This window comes from Dromaius novaehollandiae, chromosome 1 (genome assembly GCF_036370855.1).
Source record: "Dromaius novaehollandiae isolate bDroNov1 chromosome 1, bDroNov1.hap1, whole genome shotgun sequence".
Classification (NCBI taxonomy): domain Eukaryota; kingdom Metazoa; phylum Chordata; class Aves; order Casuariiformes; family Dromaiidae; genus Dromaius; species Dromaius novaehollandiae.
Window position 1 is genome coordinate 35,855,653 of NC_088098.1, and position 12,800 is coordinate 35,868,452.

General features: G+C 38.8%; 1 protein-coding gene across 2 annotated transcripts in view; it reads left to right on the top strand.

Annotated features, from left to right (window-relative positions):
• MDM2 (MDM2 proto-oncogene) overlaps positions 1–12,800 on the top strand; it is a 45,821-nt gene that overhangs the window by 1,703 nt on the left and 31,318 nt on the right. For both annotated transcript variants that reach the window (XM_064508886.1, XM_064508889.1), the window contains exon 3: positions 924–1,082. In XM_064508886.1, coding sequence (XP_064364956.1) covers positions 924–1,082 — 159 coding nt within the window. The remainder of the gene's footprint in view (positions 1–923; positions 1,083–12,800) is intronic.

Consider the following 12,800-nt stretch of genomic DNA (forward strand, 5'->3'; position numbering starts at 1 on the left):
ACTGATAGTTTGTGAAATATTAATGTTAGGCTTATTCTTCAGTGTAATATTAAGATGCATCCTTTTTGCTGGTAACATTCATCTCAAAACTATACATAGCAAATGCTGAGTCTTAAAGTGTGCTACATTGGAAATCTCAGTTATAATCAATACTGAAATGAAATTTAGTAACTTTGGAATGAACTGAAAAGTAAGACAAATGGTTACTGTTTTTGTTAGCTTCTGTATGGAGGAAATAGAAGAAGAGAGAAACAAATGTCACCACGTTTCATAGTTGGGTTTTTTTAATATAGCTCTGGAAGTATTCCTAAGAATAAATTGCAAAGTTTTGTCCAGGAAAGTAAATCTATTAACTTTGAAAAGCAGCATAAATTATGCTATGTTCAAATATGTGCTGGTTTAGTATTTCTTAAATTGATATGTGCAATCATAATAAGCATGCTGTTTATTTCATAATACAGCATATAAAGAAGATTGGGTGAAGTGTAGTCCCTGCAATGTTGCTTGCTTTGCTTAGGCAAAAGTATTCAGCTTTGTGGTAGGTAGGATCTGGAATTTGTTGCGAGAATAAAAGGGAGCTGTCTCTTTTTTTTTTTTTTCCCCCCCCCAGTTCTACTACTTTTTTTTTTTTTGTCCTTATACCCAGGCTATGGGAAAAAAGAAGGTTTAGATGCTAGGCATTTAGCTGGAAGGGGGTCTTAAGTGCATTATCTTTCCTCCTTACATGAGTGCCCTCTGCTACTTGTCTCACCAAAGCCTAACAAACACATGGGCATCTGGTTAGGCAAAGGTGGAAGAGAATGCTCAACAGTCCTTTTGTCATGTTAGATTGCACACATGATATATTAGTGACCAGTTCGATTTTGCTCAAGAGTTTGATTTTCCCCCCCCCCATGTTTAACAACTTTCTCTTTTGATTTTAGTGGGTAGGAGCTAAGCAGCATGAGTTGCAGGTAAACTCTATGCAGTTGCTGTACTATCAGGCGCCAATGTCCTCTGCTATGTTGTTCTGCATCATACCCTTCTTTGAGCCAGTCTTTGGAGAAGGAGGCATATTTGGGCCCTGGACACTTTCTGCTGTGGTAAGACCTTTTTTTTTAATCATAATTATTGATGAGTTTACATTTAATATCTGATATTAAATCTTGTTTCTTTGCAAAACATTCTTTGTACAAGCATTGACTATAATGAGATGAGAGGTGTAGTGGAAAGAGAGAAAAACTCCTTGTTGTTTCTGTCCCACTTTCTCTTAGATGAGTTTCTGTCAATTGATATATGTCCTTATTTTCTTTTGCTTAGAGGGCATCTGAACAACAGGAAAATTTGACAAAACTCAGAAGCTTGTCCTAGTATATTAAATTAAAAATATATACATGCCCAGGTTCCAGCTCTTGCTGTCCATTCAGAAAAGAGATAAGCATTGCTGCTTCTGATACTCTCAACTTCTCTTCTGTGGAAAGATGACAACACTGGTTATTCTCCAGAATTACTAGTTTAACCAAGAGGGCTGTGATTTCTCTACTTATGTTTCTGTCCCTGATGTCACCAAAAAAGAGCCAGTGGCATATTCTCAACCACTGTTGATCATGCCAGTCAGTGATGGGTGCAAGGTCATTGCTAGTAGCACTGAAGTTTATGAACAGCATAGCAGGTATTTACAATAATAAAATTAGATATTTTTCTGATACAGAGGGGTTTTTTGTGTGTATGTGACCATGAATAAGATTTTGCTTGAAAGGTAAAGAATACAACTTCTGCATGTGAATGAGTAGCTAAATTTTTCAAGCCACTCTTGAATCTACATAGATGGTAAGAGAGAGAAGGTTGTAGTTCTATCAGTGTATATTTATGGGCATCATACCCTGAGCTACTCATAGGTATCACCTGTGTTTGCAGTGATTTGAAACTTGTTTTCATTTTTGTTCTTGATTTGTTTTTCTTGGATGATATTTTGCCTTTGAAAGTAAAGGAACCAAAATAAATAACTTGGAATGCATCTACAGATGGCCAAAAGTATGTTGGATTACTGACTGTGTCCATTAATCCACAGATAATGGTACTGCTGTCTGGTATAATAGCCTTTATGGTAAACTTGTCCATTTACTGGATCATTGGAAATACGTCACCTGTCACGTATCCTTTGTAATATTAGTTGTGTCTCTTGTTTCTGGATGAATTATGTTAGTGTTCATTCCGACTGATTTACTGTGGGAAAATTAGTTGGTTACCTACCTGCTTTATCTTATATATTGAAACTGGAAAAGCATGTTCCTGTCTTGGTGTATTTTGTTTATGGGTTATATAAAGAAGTGCAGTTAGCTTACTAACGTGACCTTCGTACCTATAAAGAATATTCACCCACGCTTTGGCTGTCTTCAGGAAGTGTTGGTGTGTCAGTCTGTAGTGCATGACGGGGAGTGCATGCCGGGTGAAAAGTTTCACATGGAGGTTAATTCTCAGAGCTGCAGAGATATTAGAAAGTTGCATGAATGTGACACGATATTGCATGCTTTGGATGTAATTAGTGAAGTTCCTAAATGTTCCTATTTATAAAATATTACATTTGCTGTTATCCTTAACAGATGTCTAGGTATAACATGTTTGGACATTTCAAGTTCTGCATCACCCTCCTGGGAGGGTGCCTCTTATTTAAGGATCCGTTGTCTGTAAATCAAGGCCTTGGGATTCTGTGCACATTGTTAGGTATTTTAGCTTATACTCACTTCAAGCTTAGTGAGCAGGAAGGCAGTAAGAGTAAATTGGTTCAGCGTCCATAAAGCAAGGTTTTCTGGAGATTAATAACATTGCGAGGGAGAACAAACGTTTAAATGCATTGATTTTTAGAGTGCACAAAATTGCTTCGTTCAGTTAGAACTCTTCTTAGTTTAACTGCCAGGACTGTTATTCTATAACTCAACACAACAAATTGAATTACATAAGATGTTGGGGTTTTGCCATCTCAGTCCATACGACTGTTTTCATTAAAAGGTAACTTAAAAAAGAAAATGGCACACTTAAAATTGCTATGGAAATTTTGCAGAAGTAGTTACGATTTTTGCATATTAAATGAGATCATTATGGCTACTCTTATAATAGAGAGAGGGAATCTTGCCCTTGTGCTCATGCCAGTATTACTGTTATGAAGAAAGTTGGAGGCACTTTCATGCAGATATTCTGGTATGTAAAGGTGCTTGCTCCTTTTTGTCTGGTGAATGATGAAGAGGAAACATGCTTTGTTTAGTTGTTCCAAAAAGGGCCACCAAACTCATTCCTGATTCTTGTATGCTTTCTTATGTACATGTTTGGCTTAAATACATTTATAAACTTCAGCTGAAGGTATTAGATAAAATTACTAGTGGAGTGAGACTAGAGGATACATTGGAAGACTTGAAGCCACAGGCCAAGCTGTGGAAAAGTAGGAAGTCAGATCTAAACAGCTGTTCATAAATTTTTCTTTTGATCTGTCAGGACATAATGAAGTCATTAGTGTTTTAGAAAACCTGTTATTGCTTTATAATTTTCTTTATGCCAAAACCAAGGATTTTCATGAGATCTTGTAAGTACTTATAAGCCTAATAAAATCTCTGAATTTGTGGTAATTGCCAATATTTTGCAGCCAGCATATGCAGGCACCCATGCTAAAGCTGTTCTCAGAGAAATCTTCAGGAAGCTCACCATCTGTAATGGATGTGAAGGGTGATCTCAGTGTTACAATCTTCTCTCTCCTGTATTCAACCCCACCTTGCTTCCACACCCTTTCCCAAGGGTTATATTCCGTGAGATCTGCAGATTTCACGGTTATCATCATTTTGGAGGGAAGGCAGGGCTGTCTGGGCAGTTCTGGGTAGGCAATGTTTATTCAACAGATAGTCCTCTCAGGACCTTCTCAAAGTGACTAAAGTGTGTGAGGTGGCAGCTGCTTCTGCCTTAATTTGGGAATACTTTGAAAACTAATTTATGCCAGGATCAAGCACTGAATTTTGACAGCATGGTAGGAGGGAGTACTGTTCTGTTTAAAACACAGACGCTCTCTCACTCTCACTCTCTCACTCAGTCTGCTTTCAGTAAATCAGGTGAAAGTATATGTTCACTGGATTGACAAGGTTAGAATTCATTTGCAGTATCTTAATCCTTACACTTTGGGTTTATTTTATCTTCACCTACCTCTAGCAGATTTAGAGAGGGGAATTATATGAATAAAAACAGGTGTTTGGGTTTTCCAAACACCAACAGGAATGGTAAGATATTTAGTCCCTCTAAGTTTTTTTACAACGGAAATAATAAATCTTTGATGTGTAAGAAACAATGCAGATCTTTTCAAGCTTGTAAATTATTTATTCTGTTACAGAATTCTTGGTTTTAAAACAAGTTATTTCTCTGTGCAACCTAAGTTTACACTGTAATACTCTATATCTTTTCAGAGTTATAAATATCTGAATAACTTTACGTCTTTACCAACTGTGTCTTAGACATTGTACAGGTTCAAGGATTTTTTTTATACATTTTTATAAATCTATAATTAGTTTAAAAATACAGCCTGGACTGCTGAAAGATATGTTCGGAACAGGACAATCTCTGGATGCATATCCTGCAGTATGTGCACTGAGAAAGATATTTGCACTAATTTGTGCTGTGCACAAGTTGTTCTAAAATGTAGACGCACCACGAAGATGTTCTTACAGTTAGAAGTAAAATGACAGAATTAGAAGCCTGTATGACAACAAGATGTGAGGTGGGACTCATGTAAATATAGAGTGGCAGAATGAACATAACAGAAATGTCTGATAATGCACAAGTCTCCTTAAGGAGAGGAGCAGATCTGCAAGAGAAAATTAAGAAAATGATGTAAGATGATATATTATAAATAGTATGTTGCTGAAATGTGCAAGTCCTGAAGGTCATTTAAGTGACATGACTTTTTTCCATATGTTCAATAGCTCTCCTTTGAGATATACTTATTGTGTCTAACAAATAAAATATCTTGAACTTTTTCTTTGTCGTATGGTTCAAAATACTAAATGCGCAAGGCTTGTATAATCATAGGATAAATAGATCTGTTCGTACCGATTGTTTCTTTGGATACTGTATGTTGGGTGGAAATTCAGTTTTAATCACTTCACTAATCTCTGCTTATTGAATGGGAGAACAGTTGTTCCTGTCTTTTTCTTCTGGTTGAATTGTCTACACTTTAACGGTCTAGGCATGTACTGTACATAATGGTGCCACTTCAGTTTTTGCTTACATAAATGTAATTTCAAGGAGTTTGCTTTGAGGCTGAATTCATGACACAGATGAGGGCAGCTGCATGCTCCAACTTCTCTTTCTGTGTGCAAATACATGCATGCATGTATGTGTGTGCATGCATGATCATAAGCTGCCTGTGTGCTTTCCTTCACTACCTTCTTTCCCCCACCTAAATCCTTCCTGAACGTTCCAGTCTCTGCACGTTCTCCATTTCCATCTCTCCCCTATACAGGGGGCCCTGGTGGGGAGGTTCCTTGGTCCTTATGCTATTCCTTTTTTCTATGCTGTGCTATTCCTTATGCTGTTTCTGTTTTCTATGCTATCCTGTATGCTTTTTCCCTTATGCTGAGGCTGTGCATGCTTCCTTTCCCACTCACCACTCATAGGAGAGCAGTCCCAATGCTTTTTGAATGGTGGGGAGGAGGATGGGAGCAAAATGGAGTTACAAGCAGTACACTGGAGCAGGGTAACTCTGGCACCAGCCAGTTGCTTCCTCTACAGACACGTATATGGAGAGTTAGTGGGACTTAATCTTTCTTCAGTAGATCAAGAGGAGGAAGGTGTGAGACAGGCTTTGTTTGGACTGTTTGTGTTTACTGCAAGCACTGTAGTAATGCACTTTGCCGAACTTTTAAATCCTGAGGTAAAAGCAGAGTTTTATAAAAATTAGTTGTACTTATCCTGTAGAAATTTGCTTGTTCTGATGTTTACTGTGTTACTTTAATATATGTTTTCCTGCTAATTATCTGTTTTGTTAAGTTTTGGCTTTTATGAAAGAAAAATTGGAGACAGTTAAACACTGTGTAGTCGTCATCCTGTGTGTGCCATCACAACTGGAGCAAAACTGTACAAAGCATGGTATATAGTTTCTGCTTTTGTTTTCACTTCATTTTCTACATATGACTGAATGGTGGTGACAAGCTGGACCTTCTGTTACCAGGTGGTTTGCTGTTTATGTTAGCATTGTTGTCTTTAAAATGGCACCATTAATGTACCATTAATTTCCCCTGGAAAAGCTAGCGTTAGATGCTAGGGTGACCCTGAAAAAATTAGAGCAAATGCAGATGATTCTGATTAAAATATAAGGGGTAGTAGGAAGTTACCTTTGCTAACCCTCTCCCCGGAGATACTTTACAGGTGGTTTCACCAGGTTTTCTTATTTTCCCAGAAGAAATAGGAAGTATGCCTTCACTTCTGCACACAGATACACAGTCATTCAAGGCTTTTTGTTTGCTCTAGCGTTAGCAACTCAGCACTTCTTTGACAGATTTTGTGTCTGTTTTTGTATGATTTGCTAAGTTACTACAGGCTCTGGGAATGCTGCACCAGAGGAGTTTTTCGGTTGGTGGGTGAACAGTTACTCTCTCAGGCTTGAGGTTGAAGGATAGTAGTTTGCTGCTTTCAAATATATGAAAAGGTGGTTTGTCTTCCCAGAAGTCTACCTTCAAGACAGAGTTTCAGTTCAGCAGGAATATATCCTGTTTGTCTCATGCCATGAACTGAATGCCCAGTGGCAGCCCAGGGCTAAAGCAACATTAAAGCCTTGTTTGGGCTATCCATAGTTTTTATTAAATTTATTTGAAAATGTTAGTGGCAGTCAATACTGGTAAGGTATCTGTCAAAGTTTTAGGATAAAAATCTTAAACTTGATAGTGCCTTATGCAATAGGAGCTTCAGAAGAGTGTTTTTAAAGCATTTTGGAGTACAGCCAGTTTCTACCCCAAATCTAGTTTGTCTCATATCTTCTGCAAAATCTACCAAAAAGAAATGGTTTAAGTATTTCTTAGCTGGCCGTATATATTTATACAGTTGGGCTCTTGAGAAGGGACTAGCTCTTGAGCAGTGCTGTCCTACTAAATGCTGGCATGCTGCTAATGTTTAGCAGTGATGTAGAAACATCCAGTGCTGGGCTCCTGAAGTTCACTAGCATGCTTAGGAAGGGAAAAAGAAGGCTTGCTTTGATAGGTGAGAGAGCTTTTTCTCTCCTTGTTTTTAGCAACAAATGGGAGACCTAGACGTACCGTTGACTGGAATTTAGAGAACCAGCCTTACTTGCTATTCCTCAGTTTGCCTTTCATGACAGGATTTTCTCCCAAGATGTCTCTTCTGCTCCCAGTTACACAGTCAGTGATAGGTGAGAGAGCTTTTTCTCTCCTTGTTTTTAGCAACAAATGGGAGACCTAGACGTACCGTTGACTGGAATTTAGAGAACCAGCCTTACTTGCTATTCCTCAGTTTGCCTTTCATGACAGGATTTTCTCCCAAGATGTCTCTTCTGCTCCCAGTTACACAGTCAGTGTCTTACCTGGATTTTTAAAGTGGCAGATTTGGGACTGCACATTTATGAGTTTTGTTTGCTTTTAAAAATTTTCACTAACCATTTCCAGCCCAACTTCCCTGTTTACTGAGAACACAAAGAAGATGGATACTGAGTGAATGAAAAAAACTGGCTAAGTTCTGAGGTTGTGGTTTCTTTTACAGGTAGAAGAATGAAGTTCTTCTGCAAAGATGCAGTTCTTTCTGTTTGTTTCTCTTTTACTGTTATAATCAGGTCCATGTGCAGAAGGACCAGGTCTTTGCTCCACAAAAATGCGTTTTCTTCCTGCTGCTTGCTATCTTCCTGATAGCAGTTTCAGCCTTCCATTTGAAAGCTCAGTCAGTTGATGTGAAGATGATCGGGGTGTCAGCTACAGAAGATTAATAATATGAAGTGAAAAATCATGAGCAGGAGCTGATGTAAGCTTGGGTAAGAAGGGATGCCATGGTAAAACACAGAGACATAATTTTTTTTTTTTTAAAAAAAAAAGCCGGCTTAGCACAGAGGAGAGGTTTATCTCCAAACAGGTATTGCAGAGAATGCAAGAGCTGAACTGTATTAATTCTTACTGTGCTGTAGTAGTAGACAAATCTAATTTCAACTAGCTTTCAATAATATTGGTAATATAAATGCCATGCAAGAAAAATAAATAGCTGGATTCAGACATTATAAAAATCTCTGCCAGACTCGATTCCACAGAGACGGTTAACCTTCCTGAGAGAAGGGAGCTATTGTTCTGCCTCCCATTCACTCAGTGATGCTGGAATTAGTGAAGGAGGGTTTGTGTGCCTGAAAGCTGGTCTGCGTTTTTCAACTGTATCAGTTGGTCTAATAAAAACATACCACCTTTCCATACAGACCTTGTCTCACTGAAGATGCTGTCTATGTTTTGGTCTGGCTTAATTGGATAACGCTTACATCTTCCTTCAGTGGCTGAAAGGTCTAATGCGTGATTTTAAAGGAAAGCCTATTCCATCACCCTGTACAACTGCAGTGCCCAGTGAGCCCTGCTCTAGGGCATCCACCCAAGCCTAGAGGGTCATAGTTACAATCTGTGGTTCAACAACAACTAACGCAAGGGGAAGTGCAATCCTTCTTTGTTTCTAGTTGCAAAGCAACCACTGTTGCTCTCACAGCTTAATCTTTGGCACTTCCCTTCAGTAGGTGCATAAGAAGGCTCCCTTTCCTGTTTCAGTCTGCCCCTTCTATATGAAGTATAATTATGCCATATTTTAGGGAATTCTGGAATTGAGACAAATTGTGTCCACAGCTCACATTAATATATTGACCTGAATGCTGTTTGTTTTTTTTCCTACCTAGGTTCTCTTAACTGCCCTCCTATCCAGAAAAAAAAGTAAATGCTTAAAATATAGGAGGAGTCAGGTTAACCTGAATTAAGAGGTAATTTTCTGGCTCTGGAGTTGCATGTGCCTTCCCTGCTGTGATGGCTCAGTACCTAATAGGCACAATATGTTGCTTTTATAATGGAAAGGTAGGAATGGACATGGATAGATTAAACATAGTGCAATGAAAATAAACTCTATTTAGAAGTGAGTAGTTGCTTGAGAATTCACATTGCAAAGATACTTTCTCATTTGTTAGTGACTTCATTGAACGTGAATATAAGTCTTTCATTTGAAGCCATATGATTGTATTTAACAAGCTCCCTAAAAGCCCTACCACAGCCGTCTGGGTAACTAGCACATGCAAGATGCACTAGCAACGTGTCATAAATGACCAGGATTATTTTTAGAACTGTAGTGGCTCTGTCACATCCAGGAAGTGCAGGGAGGAGGTTTCTGGTTGAAGCCCAGTGTAAGAATGTAATTTTTTAATGACCTTGGCACAAAAAATGGTTGTATTTTAAACAAGTTTGCTTCTCAGCCTCTGCTTCATAAGAAAGTAGAGAGATGTGTCCTCATTAGGCAAAGCCCATGAAATCATCATGATACTGGGACTCCCAGAACAGAGGTGTCTGTGTATGTTTAAAAAAAAAAAAAAAGTAAAAAGTGACAGCAGATTGGGGAAAACAGTAATGTACAGCACATACACATCTAGGCACAATTTTAAATAGAGAATCTAAGTTTAGATGTTTAACTCCACAGTCAGGCATCTGAAGAACAGAGCCAGATTTGTCAGTGGTGAACTTCTTCCCTTTCTATTATAGTTAATGGAGAATGGCATGTGCTCAGTATTTCCAGAAATAAAGCTGCATAGTTTAGATAACTTTAGAGTAAGATACCTTAGTTTGGGCTGACAAGTTCTAAATTTTTTTGGTCTCCAAATAAATTAGATACACTGTTTAACAAAGAAACAGAGAGCCCTTATTCTGCTTCCTTACTTTGTCCCTAGTTTTTATCCTCCTTAACCTCTGGGGAAAGAGAGTATTTCCACAATTTGATTTTTTTGTTGTGTATCTAACTACAGTGACTGACTTGGTTTTTGTCTTGCAATACACTGGAGTTGCATATTAAAAACTTTCATTAAGATCTTGTAACTTAGCTACATGTGCACATGTTGATTCCATTCAGGTTTCTGTCCTTAACTGAATGGAAACAGCCCCTCATATTACAGAACAGCAACTGTTGCAAAATAAAAAGCACAAAATTTGTAATGAATTAAACAGTCTATCAGAAATAATTTAGCAACAAGCTGCTCTTCAGGGAGTGCAAAGACGATACTAAGGTCTTCTGGAATCGAGACTGGTTTACTTGTTAAATGCATTTCTTGTGGTTAGTCAAAATTTGGTTTCCTATATGTTAATCCAGTTAGGAGAAATCGACAATGGTGGTCATATGTCCTTTCGGCAATTCTGATTTATTTCTGAAAACACATGATCTCATTTTCCTAAGTGCGAGAAAACTGTTCTAACCACAATTAACAGTGTACCAGTAGCTTTTTTAGAATATCATTCCCCATTCCCCAGAGACCCACTTCTTAGGCTTTTCTTCAGGTGCAGTTTGCATAAGACTTTGGTCTGCAGATAAATTAAAAAAAAAGGGGGGGGCGGGGGGGGAGAGAGGCAGTAGACTTTCCCAAACAAAGTGCAAGCAAACCTCCTCAAAGAGGGTATTTCAGTTTATGGATAGCTTTGCATTTGCCTTTATCTGGGGTGGAGGTGTACACCTTAATTCTAACTCTACATCAAAGGCAGGGTGGTGGTTCAGCCTGCAACTCTATGATGTCTAAGCCACAGCATAGTGAATAGACACTTGGAGGATGACAATGAGCTGGAGGCATTTGGTACCCATAGTAAGTTGTTTTTATAGAACTAGATGTAATATTGCAGAACCACCTGTACTTGCATGTTATTCAAACATCATCTTGAATGATGAAGATAGAATTTAAATACAGGTAGTATGAAACACAGACACTTTGGGAAACTGACATTGATTTAGGTGAAAGACATGCATAGCATGCTGTTACATGGAGATGGCAGACTCAGCTGAACAGCACAATACTGCTGAAAGGGGAGTGTGCTGCTCCGACTGCCCCCCACGCACACTTTTGGCACATGCTCCTGCCCCTTGTTTTGTGGGAGCTCAGACAGCCATCTGACCCTCTGCTGGGCCCAACAGTAGAGCGCTTTCTGCTTCAGTTAGCAAGTTGATTGCTTTACTGTGCAGGCAGGCGAATTTTGGAGCTGGCACAAGGGAGAAGAGTGACACCACCTGGCTTGAAACAGGAATAGGAAACAGAGGGTACCTCTTTCAGTGTCAGCAAGCTGATGGACCAATTCAGATGTATTATCTTCCTGCCTTCTGTATGTTCAGCCTCAAAAAGCAGTTTTTGAAGGGGAAAGTTTCACAAACACAAACGAAATGGTGAGAAAGCCCTGTTTTCATTTACAGGTACAAACCTCTCAAATGGAAGTCCTCAAAGAGTTTCTAAAGGACTCCACAACATATGTATGTGCCTGTAAGTGGTCTTGAAGTCTGGGGGGAATGGCTGGCTCTTGCCCTTAGTGGGTGGTTGTCTGCATCTGGCAAATCTTTATTCCCCGTGTCCCCTGTATAAAGGGAAGATCTTTGGAAAGTTTGTATGTTAGTCCCATTTTTCAACCTGCTCCATTTTGCTGAACCAGCAGTCTGTGCTAGATAGCTGTTTCTGCTCCCTGGAAGAGAGCTTTACTCATCTGAGAGCTGATAGTAATTCACAGTGTGTCATACAAATGGGAAAAATGGGTTTTTTTGTTTTTTTTTAACGACTGGCTAATTTTCTAATCACTGTTGCTTGTCTCTGTGCAAGTCAGGATTTAAATATCTTATAACTAAGTATTCTCAGTGTTTTCATAATTGTGTAAATGTGAGATAAGCAGTCCCCTGCTGTCAGGAATTTCCTTTTAAAAATTTAGTCAATAAGTCAATATGCATAAAACATCTAAAGAAATTAGGATGTGACATCTTTATTGACAGACAAGATTTAGGATTTGGGGGCTAGGAATGCATGAAATTAAACAAATTTCTGGAAAGACTTTTTTGCAAAAGTAGCTTGCTGGGAATGTGTTGCAGCAGAGGAAGATGCTGGAGACAACGGACTCTAGAGAGGCATTGCTTGCATTGAAAACAGGAAACTGAGAAAACTGAGTAAAAATGGAGAACTGATATGTTTAAAATGTAAATAAAACTATAAAGTTTTCTTAGTTTTATTGTAGTAATCTTTTTGGACTTGCATAAAATAATTTTATGGCCGCATGGACCAAAAGGACACTGACTCACATTGTGTGCACAGACTGACAGTGATGTGAAACTGTACTGCCCCCAAGCTACTTGTGGCTTCTCCTCTTCCAGAGATTATTGTCCTTTCCTGTCTGTGTAAGCAAAGAGGAATGTGTGTCCATGCCATGCTTTCCCTTGGATGCAACCATTTGAGCAGCAGTTTAACAGGCCAGGCTGGGAACTGAACCTACTGAGATGTGGGCAGGTGATCTCTCCTGCTTACTGTGGTACAGGGGCAGTCACTTTTGGCTGCCAGAAATTAGAGCCAGCAGCTGAGAGAAGTGATGTCTTGAACTGGAGCAACATTATTTGCTTGAACAAACTTCTAATAGCAATAGCAAATCATGGATGCTAATAGGCAAAGGAATATCAGGATCATAGTTGTGGAATTGTGTGGGAGAAAGCTTTGAAAGTGATGCAAAGATTAGCTGTGAGATGAAAGAGGGTCTCCCTTCTTCTTGGTCTTGTACAAGGAGAAAAAGAGTTGCTGCAGTAAAATGTGTGTATTTGTTATCACAAAG